The sequence below is a fragment of the Psittacula echo genome (assembly GCF_963264785.1).
Source record: "Psittacula echo genome assembly, chromosome: Z".
Taxonomy (NCBI): domain Eukaryota; kingdom Metazoa; phylum Chordata; class Aves; order Psittaciformes; family Psittacidae; genus Psittacula; species Psittacula echo.
Window position 1 is genome coordinate 31,487,723 of NC_137742.1, and position 20,651 is coordinate 31,508,373.

General features: G+C 47.0%; 1 protein-coding gene across 1 annotated transcript in view; it reads left to right on the forward strand.

Annotated features, from left to right (window-relative positions):
* Positions 1–1,582: 1,582 nt before the first annotated feature.
* Positions 1,583–20,651, forward strand: part of UHRF2 (ubiquitin like with PHD and ring finger domains 2) — a 99,772-nt gene continuing 80,703 nt past the window's right edge. Inside the window, exon 1 of the mRNA XM_080638096.1 lies at positions 1,583–2,013. Within this exon, the coding sequence (XP_080494222.1) occupies positions 1,861–2,013 (153 nt within the window). The 5' untranslated portion in view covers positions 1,583–1,860. The remainder of the gene's footprint in view (positions 2,014–20,651) is intronic.

The window sequence follows — 20,651 nt, forward strand, 5'->3', positions numbered from 1 at the left end:
GACTGTGTGTGCACTATGCAAGGCAGTAACTGCACGTATGATGCAAACAGTTACCTGCAGTTAATAACTGTCTCATTAATACACGGTGTTCTAATAACTGTCGGTTGTAATCTCTTTCTTCTCCTGACTCAACACTCTACTGGTGATATTTACAACATCTGATATAGAAAGGGCACAAAAGTACATTGATGTTATTGAGATCTTGTAAATACGTATTTTAATCCAGCTTACACAGTTTTATACGATAAAGCTGCTCAGAATTCCTCCTGAAGGCATCCACCACTGTATCTCCTGGTTTCTAGACAGTCCTGTACCAGATACATTTTTACAGCATGTTACCAGTATTCACATGTACTGGTTTCGGCTGGGATGAATTTTCTTCATAGTAGCTGGTATGGTGCTCTTTCGGATTTGTGATCAAAACAGTACTGGTAGCACAAGGATGTTTCAGCTGCTGCCAACAAGGCTCAAGGACGTTTCAGTTTTTCACACTGCCCTCCCAGAGAGCAGGCTGGGGGTGTGCATGCAGGAGGCTGGGAAAGGACCCAGTTGGGACAAGCTGACCCCAGAGCGTATTACACTGTACTCTGCAATGAAAGCTGGGCAAGGAGGAGCAAGGGTGGGGTGTCAGTGTTGGTGCTAGTCTTCCTAAGTAACCTCTACACGTGATGAAGCTCTGGTTTCCCGGAAATGGCTGAACATTTGCTGGCTGATGTGAAGCACCGAACTAGTTTCTGACTTTGCTTTCCTTGTGTGCACAGCTTTTGCTTTACCTATTAAACCGTCCATATCTTGAGCCGCATTTCCTCAGTTTGGGCCTCGATTTTCTTCCCACTCACTCTGTGGGGGAGTGTCCAAGTGGCAGTGTGGTGCTCCGCTGCAACAGGAGCTAGTCCACGACAGCATGACAAACCCGTATTTTTCTGCTGTTAACTTGCAGGATTAATCACTTTTGGAACATGCAGAAAGTGAAGCCCGCGGTCAGGTCTGAAAGGATACACGAGGTTCGCCTTTTCCTCCCTCGCCCCACGTTTCCAGCAGTGGAATGTAACAGGCAGGGCTAAGGCTGGCTGGCTCCGGAAGCGCTGGGGCCGCTGCGCCAGCGGGCACGGCTCCCGGCTGTGTGCCCGGCCCCGTCCCTCCGGCCGCCATGGAGACTTCAACGGCCGCTTCCCCCGCGCGCGCCAAACCCGCCCCGCGAGGGCCTCACGCCAGCCGCCGGCTGCGCACCGAGCGGGATAGGATACCGCGGAGCGGGGAGGGGAAAAGGGGCGGTGCCGCGCGCGCTGCCGAACGCAGCGGGAGGGGACGTGGCACCGCCCGCGCGCCTCGCTCCCGCCGCCCCGCCCCCGCCCGGTGGTGTGGTGTCTTTGCTGCCGCGGCCGGGAGTTCTCGCGAGATCAGCGTTGGCGCCGTGACCTCCATGTGAGAGCGGCGGCGCCTGGTAAACACTCCCCGGGGTCGGGAGATGGCTCCCGGCGGCTCCCGTTAGACCTGTCCGCTGCCGTTCCCGTCTGGCTCCGCCTCACGTTGTGCTGCCTCAGGGGGCTCGCGGCGCTTGCGACAGGGGAGCGGCGGGAGGGTTCGGCCCGGGTCTCCTTCCCTCTTGCGCGTCCCTGCGAGCGGAGACAGCGGCCCGGCGGGCGGGGGGGCAGGGGGGAGGCTTGCGTCTGTTCCGCGGGATTTGAAAATCCTGCCCCACTGAGCCGAACAAAGAGCGGGGGAAGTGCCCGGCCCCCTCCCTTTCTCCACCGCACGCCGCAGACGCGCTCCCGGAGAGCGGACCCCTTTTCCAGCTCCTACCCCAGCTCTTCCTCCCTGTTCCCCGCGGCGGGCTGAGCGAGTGGGAGGGCACGCACCATGTGGATCCAGGTCCGCACGATAGACGGCACCCAGACCCAAACCATCGACGACCTGAGTCGCCTTACTAAGATCGAGTGCCTGCGGCAGAAGATCCAGGAGACCTTCCGCGTGAGCCCCGACCGCCAGCGCCTTTTCTACCGGGGCAAGCAGGTGAGGCGGAAACGCCCCTACCTGGGTGGCAGGGGTGGGGACGGGCGGGGGCTCCCCCCGTCTCCCGCCCGGCGCGTCAGCTCTCGGGCTCGGCTCTTTGTGTGACCGGCGAGGAGGTCCCTATCCCCACCCATGTGTTGTCCTTCGGCTTTTGTTTACTCCTGTCCCGTAGGGTGCGGGGCAGGAGGCAGCCGGGGCGTCTAGCCTCACGAGGGTCCGGCTCCCGGCGCGGCTTTGCCCGCGCCTTCCTGAACGCCTTTTTGCCCGAGGGCGAGCGGGTGTCGGAGAGGCCCCTTTGTGTGTTTGTTTTCCCACCTGAACCGCGGGAGGCTCCTCCCCCAGCCCCTGCTTTTATCCTACCGAAGTGACAGGGCGGCCCCTGAGGGTGTGAGGGACCCTCTGCCGACCTAGTCACCCCTGGGGAGCGGAGCGCTTCGCTCGTTTGCCTTTGCCCGCCCTGCCGGTGCCTTGGTCGGTACCGCGGTCGGTTTCCACGGCGGAACGTGTCTCCGCACCCCCGGGGCCACACGTGGCGGGGCGTGGAGGGGCGGTGCGAGCGCGGTGTCCCCTCAGTGCCGCGGCCGTGTAACGGTTTTCGGGCCCGCCAGCTGCGAGCCCCTCCCACCTCCTTGCGGGGCGGGCGCACAGCGGCCCGTTTGCGCGGGCAGAGCAGCGCGTCCCGGCGGTGGTTGCCGGGGGGCACTAAGGTGCGGGGGTGGGACGCACACACACACCTCCTCCTCCTCGCCCCCCCCCCCGGGACAGGCGAGCTCTGATCCGAACTGGTTGCCTCGGGCTGTATTTCTGTTGCCGAAGGGTGTGACCTTTCCAGCTGCGTTATGTAAACTATGAGGTGTACTCGGTGTGTGAGTTGTTGAGCAAGGCACAGCTACTACCCGACACTAATGGTACCGGCTCGTGGGAACGTGGCTACTAGGGTGCACCGTCTTGCAGCAGATGAGTGTTGCAGCACTCATCTAAACTGGTAAACGCCAGGCAGGGAAATTTCTGCCTGAGAAGAAATGAAGTGTGTATTTTACAAATAAAGGGAGAAAAGTGAGACGTTTTTAACTGTGACTAGCAGATAAGCGTCAGTGGCTAGATGCTAAGGCTAGATTGTGAACCCTATAGCAAATTAGTAGATTCCTGTGTTCTACAATTGCAGAGCATTGGTGGGTATGAGTCTTTCAAGGCCATTTCGGACAATCTCGTGTTTCTCTGAAGGGACCAAATCAAGGAATATTGGTCTTGAAGTTGTGTAACCTGTTCCGGTTCATGCTGTGCCAGCACACCCCTGCTTCCACTGCAGAATTTAATGTGGCACACAGGGCTTACCCACCTGAGAAGCAGGGAAGATGAGCCTGTCATGAGTTGAGCTTTTCTGTGTACTCTTGTCAGTGGCTAAGAGATCTTTTGCTTAAGAAAGCAGAATAGTGAAATGTTACAGCTAAAGTCATTGATCTTGACAGCATTTGTGAGTTTAGTATTTAGTTTATTCAGTTTAGGACACAGTTGGGATCACGTTCAGTGAAGAGTTAAGGAGTTCCTTTTTTTTTTTTTTTTTTTTTTTAATATAACTGCACTCACCATTTCAGTCTGTTTTCTTGCAATTACCGTAGCTAATCCTGAAGTGGATTGTTTTCTTATTCCATGGTGCCAGTAAGTAGAAAAAAGGTCAGAAGAATTGCTGTTGCACAAGTAAAATTGGATGTTGACAGATGTGAGCAAAGGAAACTGATAACTTCAGCTCTCTCAGGGCTGTGATCAAATAAAAAAGAATAAAAAGGGCATCTCAATTAAATGTGAGGTCAATAGAAAGCATAAGCTGCTTTAAAACATGAAAAACCTGAAGTTTCCTGCATGCATTGGAAAAAAATACTAGTCCAAACTCCTTTTCTGTTTTATCTGGTTAGCACTCAGTATGGTAATTTGTGCAGTTTGCTAGTGGAACTATATAACTGAGTACTGGTTACTGCAGTCTGGGAACTTCTAGAAATACTTAGAACTTGCAAGTGATGGGTACCAGGAAACTGGCTAAATAATCTTCTAAAAATGGGAGGTTTATGAGGTTATAACTATACAGAAACCTAAGTGAGTCACTGTTTATGGGCAGAATTTCAAGTTATTTTTCTTAGCTTGCAGTACAGAACAGCTTGAACCAACACTTTAAGCTAGAGCCATTATTTTGCAGTTCTTTAGAAGTGTCCATGTCTGGTTAATTTAGTTTGTGTTGCAGTCTAATTTGGTGTTGTCTGATTGTCAGCACAAATACGGGACCCTAAGTGGGCAGTTCTTCTTGTTCTGCTCTTAAGGGTTAAAATGCCCTAGAACTACTGATTAAAAACCTAGTGCTGTGACTATTTTTTTTCTTTTTTTTTCCTCTTCCCTTTTCAAGACCAGGAAAAGCACTACTTGATTGAACAGACTGGTTTCTGTTTTTTAGCTCTTACTGCGAGGAGGGCCTACCATTCATCCATGGTGCTGACAAGAGGATAGCATTGCTCTGCAATTTGGTCTGATCTGTGAGGACATCCTGGGCAGTGCTGAGTAACTGTCTATCAGCCAGAGAAGTCAAATCATTCTATAGATTGAAGTAGAATTTTTTGAGGAAAGGGAATAGTATTGTATGCATAGTTCTTAACTGTCGTGCAGTAGCCTAGTCTGTGCTTAGCCAGAGAAGTTTACTGAATGTAGAAGCCTGCAGTGGTTTCTCTTGCTTTCTTTGTTGAAGAAGTTGGATCACTGACTAGGGGGAGTTTCTTGGAGGGACACAAATATTTCCTTATGCTGAAATAAGTCGTATCTTAATCTTGTTCCACCACAGACTATTCCCAGCTAATGCTTTATCTGTGGTGTTATATGTTAACTGTGAGTAACCTTGTAATTTAAAATGCACTGTGTGGAGTTCCTCTAAAATTCAGAAAGGCAAGACAATCTGTTTTCTGTCAGCATACTCTTTGTCTATCCTAACTGGAAAACGTATATAGCATTTCTTCATGAGGATAGAAGTTCCTATTTTCATTCATGAAAGTGAAGGAGATTATTACAGTAGACAAATTCTTGGCATCTTGACCTACCAGAGCAGTAGAACCAAGCTGTAGTCACTGTGGAATTTCTAGCTTTTAGTTATAACGCTAGAGAAATTGAACAGTAAAAATATGTTGAAACTTATATAAGTTTGAAAACTTGCCAGAAAATTTAAGGCTGTCTGGAAGACTGTAGGGTTATTAGTTGCGTTTTGCATAGAACCAGTTGTGCACAGTGTGCATAGTGTGCGCAGTTTCCATCATGCTCTCTGCCCTGTTGAAATTTGAATTCAATGAAAACTTGTAAATGGCTGTTATTGTTAAAGAAACCATCATCTTAAGTGGCTTTTTCACAGTGCTTCCCAGAGTCAGGAAGGAAGGATATTGGAGCTCAGTTGTTTCTTCCCACTACATTTAAGAGGCAGTGACTGAAACTGCTTTTGCAGTTGTTAATCTTGTTGGTGGGGAAGACGCTCCAGACCTGTTTCATGGAACACTGAAGTCAGCAGGTAGAAGTGCAAGTTTTGAAGCCATTGATTTACTTGATGTGAAAGTCGTTGCAACTCAGGCTTACTTCACAAGAAGAAATCCAACTCTGCTTTTATGCATGATTAAGTATGGTAGTATGCATTGTGTTACTTAGCTCTGCAAAGGGACTGTTACATGAGGTTTGTCAGAACCAAGCGTTTAGGTTTTTTTTTTCTGTAAATGTAACTCAAACAGTAGAGGGGTAGGAGAAGTGGAGAAGCTTTAGATTTGTGTGAGAGCATCCTTGTGATAAAGCAGTCTCTGTGAAATACAGTTATAAATCTGACAATAGGACATGCCTTGGTTTACCTACAGCCTTTCTTATACAAGACCTCTTTAACTTCTGCTGACCTGGGCTGGCACATGAGCAGTTGATAGAAACTCATGTGAGTTCAGTCTTCTAAACTTCGCGTTTGAAAACTGTATGTTTAAGGGCATCTTAAATACTTAGAGCTTGGGTGAATTTCCAGAAGGATAGAAAAGCATTATTTGTGGAGTCATTCCCCAAAGAATGGGAGTGCTAAAACTATTCATAAAACAATTGAGTTTCTTAACACAATCTCTTCCCAGCTTTATTTTGTTTGGAAAATTGTAAACATTTTCAGCTGAAGCTGTCCAAACCCCGTCTGCTTCAGGCAGCATCTGGGTGTGAGAAATCTTCAACTGGAGCAGTTAAGTTTTGGAGAAATAGTTTGAAGAAGTCTTAGTAAGGAAGTGGTTGCCATTCTTTGAAGTTGGTAGCAGGTATCTCTGTAGCTTGATGAGTCTCATCTGAAGTCTTCAGGGCAGGTATGATAAGACTGCATTCCAAAATACCCAAACATTTCTGAAGTATATTTTGAATTTCTCTGGCCATTTGGTAGCCTTATTAGCAAGTTTTTTTATATGCTTGCCGAATTTGTTTGCTGGAATCAGCTTCTTGTTTGATTTTTACTGTAAAGTTTCTAATGCGACTTACCACTCCTTTGTACCATTATCTTTGTTATTCAAAGCATGTAAACAAATTGAAGGAAAAGCTGAAGCATACATGAAACCAGAACACTATACTTTATATGTATGACTTCAGTATTGGGAAGCTGGAAAAAAGTATAATATAACCTGTAAGAAATTGCAGCCAGCTTTAGGGCTATATTTTGTGGCACGTATATTTATTCATACAGTCAAGTTAGGATAGTTTAGAACTAGTAGCTTTGTAATTAATCTGGAAGCTCTTGTAAACTAAATATTTCTTTTTTATATTTAAAAAAACCCTCACAAATACTTGGATGCAGAACACACCTGATGTGTATCCTGCACTGATAACTAGATGATGAGGATTTGCCGTGATGGAATGTGATCAAATGTTGATATAATTTACATTGATAGAAGTTAGGTGATTCTGTTCTGTAAAAGCCATTAACTAGAGCTGTATTCCTAATATTTTAACTATTGAATTATGTTAAAATAAGTGCCCTGATATGCTTGGGAATTGTTTAATTTTTTTTTTTTTTCTATTGTTGATTATGGAAGGTCGAGATGATAGCCAGTTCTTCATTACAGGTATCCTTACAAGCTGCAGATAGTAATTTGCTCTTCTTGGCACCACAGTTGCTGTACTTCAGTTACCAGTGCTATAGAAGACCGTACCGTCATATGGGATAGTACTTGACCACTCTTATCTAATCAGCAGATAGATGGATGAATCTTTTCATGCTTCTAAGGATTTCAATGCATCTTTGTATGTTGACATCCTTTCCCCACCCCCCACCCCCCATCAGGTAATCCTAAGTATCAGCCAGAAGATACCATGAACTTTTATTTACCTAATTAGAAGACTCCTGAGAACTGCAAAAGAAGAGAAACTTTGCTGCTCTAACTTCATCTTTCAGTTAGAAGTAAATGAGCAGATGTTCCGTTAATAGGGTTTAAAGTTGTATCCAAGAAGAAAATGTCGTATCTAAATTAGCATATTTTTTTTTTTTTAGTCTCACCCAGTGATACAGGGGAAAAATAATCTTCAAAACCTTAACTTGTTGTTAGAAAGTATAGCTTGGAAGAGATGCAGACTTGAGTCACGTAGGAGCTGTTGCTTAAGACTGAGAATGGCTGCCTTCACCTTCTTCTTCTGTTTAAGTCAAAAAGTCTTGTCTTAGAGTTCTTGACTTTAAGGGGTTTCGTGTTGGCTCTAATCATAGAATCATAGAATAGTTAGGGTTGGAAAGGACCTTAAGATCATCTAGTTCCAACCCCCCTGCCATGGGCAGGGACACCTCACACTAAACCATGCCACCCAAGGCCTCATCCAACCTGGCCTTGAACACTGCCAAGGATGAAGCATTCACAACCTCCCTGGGCAACTCATTCAAGTGCCTCACCACCCTCTCAGTAAAGAATTTCTTCCTTATACCCAATCTAAACTTCCCCTGTTTAAGTCTGAACCCATAACCCCTTGTCCTGTCACTACAGTCCCTAATGAAGAGTCCCTCCCCAGCGTCCTTACAGGCCCCCTTCAGACGCTGGAAGGCTGCTAAGAGGTCTCCACGCAGCCTTCTCTTCTCCAGGCTGAACAGCCCCAACTTTCTCAGCCTATCTTCATACGGGAGGTGCTCCAGTCCCCTTATCGTCCTCGTGGCCCTCCTCTGGACTTGTTCCAACAGTTCCATGTCCTTTTCATGTTGAGGACACCAGAACTGCACACAATACTCGAAGTGAGGTCTCACGAGAGCAGAGTAGAGGGGCAGGATCACCTCCGTTGACCTGCTGGTCACGCTCCTTTTGATGCAGCCCAGGATACGGTTGGCTTTCTGGGCTGCGAGCGCATGCTGCCAGCTCATGTTCATTTTCTCATCGACCAACACCCCCGAGTCCTTCTCTGCAGGGCTGCTCTGAATCTCTTCTCTGCCCAACCTGTAGCCGTGCCTGGGATTGCTCCGACCCAGGTGTAGGACCTTGCACTTGGCATGGTTAAACTTCATAAGGTTGGCATCAGCCCACCTCACAAGCGTGTCGAGGTCCCTCTGGATGACATCCCTTCCCTCCGGCCTATCAACCGAACCACACAGCTTGGTGTCATCGGCAGACTTGCTCAGGGCGCACTCAATCCCACTGTCCATGTCACCGACAAAGATGTTGAACAAGACCGGTCCCAACACCGATCCCTGAGGGACACCACTCGTTACCTGTCTCCATCCGGACATCGAGCCATTGACCACAACTCTTTGCGTGCGGCCATCCAGCCAGTTCTTCATGAACCGAGTGTTCCACCCATCAAATTGATGTCTCTCCAATTTAGAGACAAGGATGTCATGTGGGACAGTGTCGGATGCTTTGCACAAGTCCAGGTAGATGACGTCAACTGCTCTGCCCCTGTCCATCAGTTTCGTAGCCCCATCATAGAAGGCCACCAAGTTGGTCAGGCAGGATTTGCCCTTAGTGAAGGCATGTTGGCTGTCAACCAAGCACCTTGTTGTTTTTCATGTGCCTTAGCATGCCTTCCAGGAGAATGTGCTCCAAGATTTTGCCAGGCACAGAGGTGAGACTGACTGGTCTGTAATTCCCGGGTCATCCATTTTCCCCTTCTTGAAAATGGGGGTTATATTTCCCTGTTTCCAGTCATTGGGAACTTCACCTCACTGCCTTCTTCTTGAAATTAAAGAATGATCTGCCATTTGTATCTGTTAATTTTTAACAGCAAGCTATGCAAGTCCAAACTTTTAAGAATAAAAAAATAACATAAATCTTGATGAACAGATTGTCAATGCTAGGACTTTTAATGAAACAGTGCGAATTAAGGTGCTTCTAGTGACAAGCAAGAAATGTGTTTGTCTCAGTCTGTTTCTGTTTGAGCTTTGCTTTCATCGAGAAGCTTGCTTACAGAGTGAAGAATGAAAAGCATTGGTAAAGGTGGCCTGGAGTTTCTTTCCTGTTTCTGTCCAAGCAAGATTAAAGTTATTTCCCATTTAGGAAAGTAAACCTTTATTGTAATTAGTTTTTGTATGAGACTGAAGGGTGTTGCTGTTTGGTTTCTTTTAGCATCTTTGCTAAAAATGTCAGCAGCAATAACAAATGGAGTGTTGGGAAAAACATTTGGGATTGCCGAGGTGAAAACAGTAGGAATAGGGTGTCTTTATGTCTGAACAGTGTGTATACAAAAACGTAGAATGTGGGGGTAGTATGGTCAAGATTCATAAAGTCTTCTGTAGACATATGAGAAGGAGCCACTAAACCTTGTGGATGTGCAGTCTTTACTTAAAGATATTTGAGTGTGATTACTTGCTTTCTTATTCTTTTACTATTACGGCTTCTCTGAGTGGAGTTTCATTGTGCAGGGTCAGAAGTATCTTTTTGGACCCTAAGCAGTTACTGATACATAAGTCAAAAAAAGTGACTGATGCGCATGGGACAGTTCTGCTGCTAAGAAGATGGGATGTTTTAGTAGAATGATACCCAGACAAAATAATTTTTGACAGAGCAGCCTCTATGGGAGCTGTGACAAGTATTATTGAAACTAGAGTTGCTTGAGGAGAGAGTGAATCTTCTTTAAGACAGTACACATTAAACATTCCAATTCATGTAGACCATAATTTTCTCTATGTAGTTGCCTTCTAAATTCCCTTTATTTAGCTTTTGTCTCAGTTGCAATTGATACAACTGTTCTTCCTTGGGAAACAGTTCCAGTACACAGTTACTGCAAAAAGTTGACCATGTGCCTACTACTCTGAGTGTAGTTAATACATGAGTTTAAAGATCATCCAGTTTTGAAGCAGCCTCTTTATAAACCAGATAATCCAGGTGTAGGCTACAGTTTTCCATGTGGAATAAAAAATACTGTTCAGGTTCTCTTTTGGCTCTAAAAGTGTAAGAAAACTGAGCACACTAAGTGAACGGCACAAGTCCATGAGCTAAATGTCTGATGTCTGCAGCAAAGATTATTGATGTTTGCTTGAACTGAGTTGGTCCCGTTGGCCAAAAAGTTACTGTTACATACTTCGGAAGCTGATTTGAATTTTCAGTTAGGCTTTTCATTATTAGATGCTGTTTGGAGATGTGCTTGAATGCTTCTGTAGAAATATTAAGTGGAGCTCACAATTCCAGCATCCTTCTGGCAGGCAGAAAAAAGTTAGTTTGCACATCAGTGTCAAGGAGGAGAGTACTAGAAATTCTAGAAGTCCACGTTGCTTGTATTCAGTGAGTACCCAGCTGGAAGTTACAGGTTCTTTATTTCATCAGACTTTTACCCTCGGGGCAGTTTTTTCTGCTGGACTTTTGGGTGAAGTTCTTTACCCTTATGTGTTTCCTGTTATAGAAGTTTGTAGGGTGTATGTAATAACTGTGCTTAATAAAAGAATAGAATCATAAAATCATCTAGATTGCAGAAGATCTTTAAGTCCAACCATTGCTCCAGACTGCCAAGACCACTAGTAAACCATATCACTGAGGGCCTAATCTACGTGGTTTTTGAACGCTTCCAGGGACTTTGATTCCCCCACTTCTGTGGGCAGCTTGTTCCAATGTCTTATCACGCTCTCTGTGAATAATTTTTTCCTAATATCCAATCTAAGCCTCCCCTGGCGCATCTTGAGGCTTTTACCTCTTGCCCTATCAGCTGTAACTTGGGAGAAGAGACCGACCACCACCTCATTACAACCTCCTTTCAGGTAGTTGTACAGTGATAAGGCCCCCCCCAGGCCTTCTTTAGGCTGAACAACCCCAGTTCCCTCCGTGGTTTCTCATCAGACTTGTACTCCAGACCCTTCACCAGCTTTGTTGCCCTTCTTTGGACCTGCTCCAGCGCCTCAATGCCTCTCTTGTAGTGAGGGGCCCAGAACTGAACACAGTATTCAAGGTGCTGCCTCACCAGTGCTGAGTACAGAGGGATGATCACTGCCCTGGCCCTGGTGGCCACACTGTTGCTGATCACAGAATCACAGAACATTAGGAATTGGAAGGGACCTCAAAAGATCATCTAGTCCAATCCCCCTGCCGGAGCAGGAACACCTAGATGAGGTTACACAGGAAGGCGTCCAGGCGAGTTTTGAATGTCTCCAGAGAAGGAGACTCCACAACCTCCCTGGACAGCCTGTTCCAGTGTTCCGTCACCTTCACTGAGAAGAAGTTTCTTCTCAAATTTAAGTGGAACCTCTTGTGTTCCAGTTTGAGCCCATTACCCCTTGTCTTACCATTGGTTGTCACCGAAAAGAGCCTGTCTCCATCCTTGTGACACTCACCCTTTATATATTTATGAACATTAATGAGGATACAGAATCATAGAACAGTTAGGGTTGGAAAGGACCTCAAGATCATCAAGATCACCCCTGCCCACGGCAGGACACCTCACACTAAACCATGTCACCCAAGGATCTGTCCAGCCTGGCCTTGAAGACTGCCAGGAATGGAGCATTCACAACTTCCTTGGGGAGCCCATTCAAGTGCCTCACCACCCTTACAGTAAAACACTTCCTCCTTATATCCAACCTAAACTTCCCCCGTTTAAGTTTTAACCCATTACCCCTTGTCCTATCACTACAGTCCCTAATGAAGAGTCCCTCCCCAGCATCCTTACAGGCTCCCTTCAGATACTGAAAGGCTGCTATGAGGTCTCCACACAGCTTTTGCTTCTCCAGGCTGAACAGCATCAACTTTTTCAGCCTGTCTTCACACGGGAGGTGCTCCAGTCCCCTGGTCATCCTCGTGGCCCTCCTCTGGACTTGTTCCAACAGTTCCATGTCCTTTTTATGTTGAGGACACCAGAACTGCATAAACTTCATAAGGTTGGCATCAGCCCACCTCACAGGCGTGTCAAGGTCCCTCTGGATGGCATCCCTTCCCTCCAGCGTATCCACCGAGCCACACAGCTTGGTGTCATCGGCAAACTGGCCATCCAGCCAGTTCTTTATCCGCCGAGTGGTCCACCCATCAAATTGATGTCTCTTCAATTTAGAGACAAGGATGTCGTGCAGGACAGTGTCAAAGGCTTTGCACAAGTCCAGGTAGATGATGTCAAGTGCTCTACCCCTGTCCATCAGTTTCTTAGCCCCATCATAGAAGGCCACCAAGTTGGTCAGGCAGGATTTGCCCTTAGTGAAGGCATGTTGGCTGTCAACCAAGCACCTTGTTGTTTTTCATGTGCCTTAGCATGCCTTCCAGGAGAATCTGCTCGAAGATTTTGCCAGGCACAGAAGTGAGACTTGACTGGTCTGTAGTTCCCTGGGTCATGCATTTTCCCCTTCTTGAAAATGGGGGTTATGTTACGCTTTTTCCAGTCGTCGGGAACTTCACCTGACTGCCATGGTTTTTCAAATATGAATAGACAGTGGCTTAGCAATTTCATTCGCCAGCTCCTTCAGGACCTGTGGATGGATTTCATCAGGTCCCATGGTCTTGTGCACATTCAGGTTCTTAAGATGGTCTGGAACCAGATCCTCTCCTACAGTGGGCCTAAGGTCTTCATTGTCACAGTCCCTGCGTCTGTCTTCCAAGTCTTGGGTGGTGTGGTCAAGAGCATTTGCCAGTGAAGACTGAGTCAAAGAAGTCATTAAGACCCCCCAGAGTAGCCAATTCTCTTGATACCTTCCGGAGAGCGCCTGCGTTGTCCCTAGTTTGTCGTTTATTCGCTATGTACCTATAGAATTCCTTCTTGGTTTTTTTCACATCCTTTGCTAGATTTAATACTAACTGGGCCTTAGCTTTCCTAACGTGATGCCTAGCTTCCTGGACAGCATCCCTGTGTTCTTCCCAGGATGCCTGTTCTTGCTTCTGCCTCTTGTAAGCTTCTTTTTTTCCCTCTTTAAGTTTCCTCAGCAGCTCCTTATCCATCCAAGGAGGTCTCCTGGCCCTCCTGCCACACTTCCTTCTAGTTGGGATGCAACACTCCTGAGGTTGTAGCAGGTGATCCTTGACTATCAACCAACAGTCTTGAGCCCCCCTGCCCTCTAGGGCTATATCCCATGGAACCTTACTAAGCAGGTTCCTGAAGAGGCCAGAGTCTGCTCTCTTGAAGTCCGGGGCAGTGAGCTTGCTGCATGCTCTTCTCACTGTCCTGAGGATCTCGAAGTCGACCATCTCATGATCGCTACAGCCAAGGCCGCCCTGGAGCGTTACATTTCCAACCAGCCTCTCCCTGTTGGTGAGCACAATGTCAAGCATGGCACCTCTCCTTGTCGGGTCATCTTTTACTTGCAGGAGGAAGCTGTCTTCCACACGCTCAAGGAACCTCCTGGATTGCTTGTGCTGGGCCATAGCATTCCTCTAATAGATATCAGAATGGTTGAAGTCCCCCATGAGGATAAGGGCCTGCAAGCATGAGGCTGTTCCTACCTGTCTATAGAGCACTTCATCCAGAGAGTCCTCTTGATCAGGCGATCTGTAACAGATCTCCACACTAATGTCCCCCATAGCTGTTCTCCCTTTGACCCTGACTCACAAACTCTCTGTTAACTGATTGCCTGTCCCCAAACAGAGTTCCATACTCTCCAGCCTATCACTGACATAGATAGCAACTCCCGCTCCCCATCTGCTGGGCCTGTCTTTTCTAAAGAGCCCGTAACTTTCCAACACTCCAGTCATAGGAGCCATCCGACCATGTTTATGTGATACCAGTTATCTCATATCCCCGTAGAAGTGCACACATCCTAATTCCTCTTGTTTATTCCACATACAATGAGCGTTTGTATAAAGGCATCATAGTATTCGAGGTGCAGCCCCAGAAGTGCACAGTACAGGGGGATGATCACTGCCCTGGCCCTGCTGGCCATACTCTTGCTGATACAGGCCAGGATGCTGTTGGCTTCTTGGCTGCCTGGGCACAAGCTGGCTCATGTTCAGTGGCTGTCAGTCAGCTCGCTCAGGTCCTTTTCCACTGAGCAGCTTTCTAGCCACTCTTCCCTAAGCCTAGAGAGTTTCATGGGGTTGTTGTGGCCCAAATGGAGGACCCAGCACTTAGCCTTGTTGAACCTCATACCATTGGGTACAGCCCATCGATCCAGCCTTCCCAGATCCCTCTGCTGAGCCTTTCTATCTTTCAGGTGATCAACTCTCCCACTCAGCTTGGTGTCATCTGCAAGTTTACTGAGGGTGCACTCTGTCCCCTCATCCAGATCATTATGGAGATACTAACACTGGCTGTAACATGGAGCCCTGAAGGGATGCCACTACTGACCTGTCACCAACTAGATGTGGTACCATTTACCACCGCTCTTTGTGCTCTGCCATCCAGCTGCTTTCTGACTAAGTGAAGAATACATCTATCCAGGCTATGAGCAGCCAGTTTTTCCAGGAGAATGCTGTGTGAGACAGTGTAAATGCTTTACTTAAATCCAAATACTCTATGTCCACAGCTTTTCCTTCATCAACCAGGCGAGTCACCTTATCGCAGAAGGAGATGAGGTTGTTAAGCAGGACCTGCCCTTTATGAACCCATGCTGGCTGGGCCTTGTCCCTCCCTTTTCCCTCATGTGCTTTATGATCTCACTCAGGATCATCTGCTCCATGACCCTCCTTGGTGCTGAGGTCAGGCTGACAGGCCTGTAGTTCCCAGGGTCTTCCTTCCTGCCCTTTTTGTAGAGAGGTGTCATGCTGGCCAACTTCCCATCCTCTGGGACCTGCCCACTATAGCAGGACTGCTGGTAGATGATGGAGAGCGGCTTAGCAAGCTCCTCTGCCAGCTTCGTCAGCATTTTTGGGTGGAACCCATCTGACCCCATAGACTGGTATACATCTAAGTGGAGCAGGAGGTCTCTAACCATTTCTTCCTGAATTATAGGGACTTTAGTAAGCTCCCCATCTGCCATCCAGCTTGGGGAAATGAGTACCCTGGGTATGGCTAGTGTGACTTAAAGACAGAGTCAAAGGCAACATTAAGTACCTCAGCCTTTTCCTCATCCTCTGTCACTAGGTTTCCCCTAGTATCCAGTAGAAGATGTAGATTCTCCTTGGCCCTCCTTTTATTGCTAATATATTTGTACAAGTCCTTTTTATTTTATGGCAGTGGCCAGATTTAGTTCCGTCTGTGCCTTCACCTTTCTAACTTTCTCTCTACATAACCTAACAACATCCTTGTACTTCTCATGAGGTGACAGTCCCTTTTACCACAGGTGATAAATTCTGTCTCTTTTCTCCTGAGTTCCAGCAGTATCTCCCTGTTCAGCCAGGCTGGTTTGACTGTCAGCCCATGGGGACCGCCTGCTCCTGTGCCTTAAGGATTTCATTCTTGAAGAGTATCTGGCCTTCCTGGACCCTGTGTCCTTCAGTAATGTTTCCCAAGGAATTCTGCCAACCAGCATCCTAAAGAAGGCGAGAGTCAGCCCCCTGGAAGTCTAAGGTGGAGGTTTGCTGACCTTCTTCCGGACTTCTCCAAGGATTGAAAATTCAGTCATTTAGTGATGAGTTTGCCCAAGGTGGCCTCCAACCATCTATCACATCACCCACCAATCCTTCTCTGTTTGCAAAGAGCAGATCTAGCCAGGCATCTCCCCTAGTTGGCTCACTAACCAGCTGTCGTGGTTTAAGCCCAGGCCGTAAATTAGAACTACGCAGTCTACTTCTCCCTCCACCTTTCTTCCCCCTCTGCTCCTGGAGGGATGGGGAAGAGAATCAAAAGAATGTAACTCCCACAGATTGAGATAAGAACAGTTTAGTAACTAAGGTATAACACAAATCACTACTGCTACCACCAATAATAATAATGATAAAGGAAATAACAAGGGAAGAGAATACAACTGCTCACCGACCGGTACCTTGCCACTCACAGATCAATACTGATACCTCGCCCCCACCCTGTAGTGATCTAGCCCTTCCGCGAACTCTCAGTTCTACATCTCAGGCATGACATGCTGTGGTATGGAATACCTCTTTGGCTAGTTTGGGTCAGGTGTCCTGTCTCTGCTTCCTTCTGGCTTCCCCTCCTCCCTGGCAGAGCGTGAGACTCACGAAGTCCTTGGTCAGGGTAAACATTCTGAGCAGCAACCAAAAACATCGGCTTTATCAGTATTATCCCCAGGCCGAAAGTCAAAACCACAGCGCTGCACCAGCTACTAAGAAGGAGAAAAAAAATGACTGCTGCTGTTAAACCAGGACAGTACTCACCCCTTATTCCATACCATACACGTCATGCTCAGATCACACATTTTCAATATGCCATCACTCTCATCTCAGTGCACTCTTAGTGCACAGACCAATCCCTATAAGGCTGCTGAGTCCATTCTGTCATTCGGTCCATGATGTTGGGCTCCATGTCTTGTAACAGTCTTTCAGAGCAGGAGAGGCTGTGTGCAGTGTTCGCACTCGTGAATAACCTGGACAGTAGTGTCTATTGCTAAGTCCACCCCTCTACCATGAGTCCATCTCTATGTTGCATCTCTGCCCTGATGGCCTGAAGTGTTACGGGCCCACCAGGCTCAAAATAAGTCAGCCTTCCCTTCAGCAGTTTCTGCAGCTTGTTACTGGGGACTCCATACAGCTGCCTTCCATCTCTGATGCTTCCAAAGCACTGGATGGGCCCAGTGGACTAGATACTTACCCATACTGTCCCACACACCATGACACAACTGTCCAGCCTTGGGAAAGACCTCTTGGTCCCCCTATATCATCGTCTAACCCCAGACAAGACCCAGACCTGACGCTGCTTAACCTTTGAGATCAGACAGAATGGTCGTGGGTAAAACACGCTCTCTGTGTGTGCCGACATGGTGATCACCATCACAATCAGCAAACAGGTCTCAACAGTATTAAAAGGCCATTCAAAACCTTCAGATCTCTCAAATGATGCTGCTGTACTTGTCACTGAGGCTGGTGTAGCTGCTGTGCTTGCAGGCTCTCTCACCACCAGCTCCTTTTTTTCTGAGTCCAGATCTTCCTCCTCTGCCTTGCTGGGAAATGCTGCGTGGTCTTCTGCATCCTCCTGCTTGGCGGGAGGCTGCTGGGGGATGCTCTCGGCCGCCGCGGAGCTGGGCCCGGCCGCGGGGCTCGGTTCCTCTACTGCCTCCTCCCGCTGCTCGGCAGCTTCTTCCTTCCCGCCCTCCAGCCCTGCTCCCGCCGCCGCTTGGTCCCTGGGGCTGCTCTCCCGGGCCGCTTGGGCTGCCCACAGCTCCCGGGGCTGCTCCCCCTCAGCTCCCCGCAGCCTCACAAGAATGGAGGCGAGGACGAGGGCCAGGACGGTGAAGAGCAGCGGGACGGCCAGGTACAAGTGCACGGCCACGTCCATCCCGCCCTGCTGCCGGAGCCCGCCCGTATTACAAGCCATTACCATAAAATACAATGAAACAAGAACCTTAGCCCAAGGCCCACACTTGATGAACACTAACACAGCAAATACCGGCTCTAAGTAAGCTACAGCATACTGAAACTGTGACATCAAGAGAAACAACTTTGAGAGCCAATAAATCAGCATTGTGCCTTGGTCAGATCTGTTGTTATCTCAACCCTTTGTGCCCCACGTTGGGCGCCAAAAAGAATTGTTGTGGTTTAAGCCCAGGCCGTAAATTAGAACCACGCAGTCTACTTCTCCCCCCACCTTTCTTCCCCCTCCGCTCCTGGAGGGATGGGGAAGAGAATCAAAAGAATGCAACTCCCATGGGTTGAGATAAGAACAGTTTAGTAACCAAGGTATAACACAAATCACTACCGCTACCACCTGTAATAATGATAAAGAAAATAACAAGGGAAGAGAATTCAACCGCTCACCGACCAGTACCTTGCCACTCACAGGTCGATACCGATACCTCGCCCCCACCCTGTAGTGATCTAGCCCTTCCGTGAACTCTCAGTTCTACATCCTGGGCATGACGTGCTGTGGTATGGAATACCTCTTTGGCTAGTTTGGGTCAGGTGTCCTGTCTCTGCTTCCTTCTGGCTTCCCCTCCTCCCTGGCAGAGCATGAGACTCATGAAGTCCTTGGTCAGGGTAAACATTCTGACCAGCAACCAAAAACATCGGCTTTATCAGTATTATCCCCAGGCCGAAAGTCAAAACACAGCACTGCACCAGCTACTAAGAAGGAGAAAAAAAATGACTGCTGCTGTTAAACCAGGACACCAGCTGTGTTAAAAAGTTAGCTTCCACAGCATCAAGAATCTCCTGGATTGTTTCTTTTCTGCTGTGTTGTGCTTCCAGCAGACATCTGGTAGATTGAAGTCCCCTATGAGAACAAGGGCAAGGGATCCTGAAACTTGTCCCAGTTGTTTGAAGGAGAACACTTCATCTGTAGCTTCATCCTGACTAGGTGGTCTATAACAGACTCCTACCAGGACATGAGCTTGGTTGGCCTCTCCCCTGATCTTCACCCGCAAACATTCAGCTTTCTCACTCACAACATTGAGTTCCAGGCAGTTGATGTACTCCCTGACACGCAACACAACCCCACCACCTTTTTTTCCTTGCTCATCCCTCATGAAGAGCCTGTCTCCATCCATTGCAGCACTCCAGTCGTGTGAATCGTTCCAGCACATTTCTGTGACAATGATTATATCATAATTTCCCTGCTGCACAATGGCTTCCAATCTTCCTGTTTGCTGCCCATGCTGCAGGCATTGGCATAACTACATCTAAGTTGCCCTGTGGATCTGGACTCCCAACATTGTCATGCTACCCCATGGCTCATGTCTACCAAGTCTGGTGTTACCTGTTTCAAACCTAGCTTAAAGCCCTTTCTATGAGCCCTGTTAGCTACTTTTCCCCCTTTGGGACAGGTGTACCTCATCTGCCACCAGCAGGCTTGGTGCTGTATGGACTGACCCATGGTCAAAACCCCAAACTTTTGATGCTGATACCAGTCACGGAGGAAGTAATTAGTGAGATTTTTCTGATGTAAGCATTGTCATTGATTGCGACTGGCAGGAGGTAGAGAAAACTGTTTGGGCTTCTGAACCCTGAACCAATCACCTGAAGGCTGTGAAGTCCTTCTTGAGTCTGCTGAGGCTTCTTGAAGAGATTTCCTTGTTGCCCACCTGGAAGACTAATGGAGGATAGTAGTTGCCAAGCCATACCAGATGAGTGAGTTTTCTGGTAAAGTCCCTTACCTTGGCCCGAGGAAGGCAGCAGACTTCCCTGTGAAAGATTGGTATCATGTAATTGTTTATCATACTACATTAATTAAAGAGCTTTTCTGCATTATTATAGTTTTTCATCTTTATTGCTGTATGTGAGTACCGCTGTGGTTCTTGGAAAACCTCAGAAGGTGCTCAAAGGCAGACTTCTGTAAGTGATTAAAGATCTTGATTGTCAAGCAGAAAGGCTGGATTAAGGTGATCCAGGAATTTATCTTCTTAGATCACACTTTCAGATAAAAACAGTAAGTAATGTGTTCTTACAAGAACGATTATGTGGGGGTTTTTTTTGTGAGGTCTCTGCACACGCTTTATAACCCATAATGAGCTGTACTTCTGCCAAGACTGGTAGACAAGTTAATGTGATAGTCATTGGTGAATTACTTGTCAGGCATATTTTTTTCCAAACCAGTGTAGTATCATACGGCACTCTACGTGATCATTCATGCTCATGTAAGTGCGGTTACTACATTCTTTTGAAGTCATTTATATCTTGATGTAATGAGACAGATCTTCTAACCAGTAATAGTAGGTAGGTATCAAGTCCAGTGTTGCATTGCTACAGCTACTGTTGTGTAGTAGTGTTAAGTGGTGTGTTCTTAACCTTTAAGTATTTAAACAGCCTTCTCTAGAAGTATTTTGAAATTAGACAATCTCTTTAGCATGTGATCTGTGAAAATACAGTTGAAAGATGTACTCTGTTTCTCTACTTACGGATACTAGTATAGTGAAAAAGTGCTAGATACATTAAATCTAGCTGCTCTTTAGTGTCACTTCATTCAGAATATGTTAATAAAGTGTTAAAGGCTTTTGAAGCATGCCAGTCATTAAGAAGAAAAACTGAAAGTGAAATCTACTGCCAAGGAAACAAATACTTTTTTTTTTTTTTTTTTTTTTTAATGACAGTAGGATGAGAAAGCTGACAAAATTTCACAAATGAAATTGCCTATTCAGTTATTTTTGCTTTAGTACATGTTCTCATCACCCATTTAAGAAATCATAACTGACTTGAATGAGATACAGCTTGACTATCTGGTACTTGCCTGATTACTTTGTTTCTCGTTTG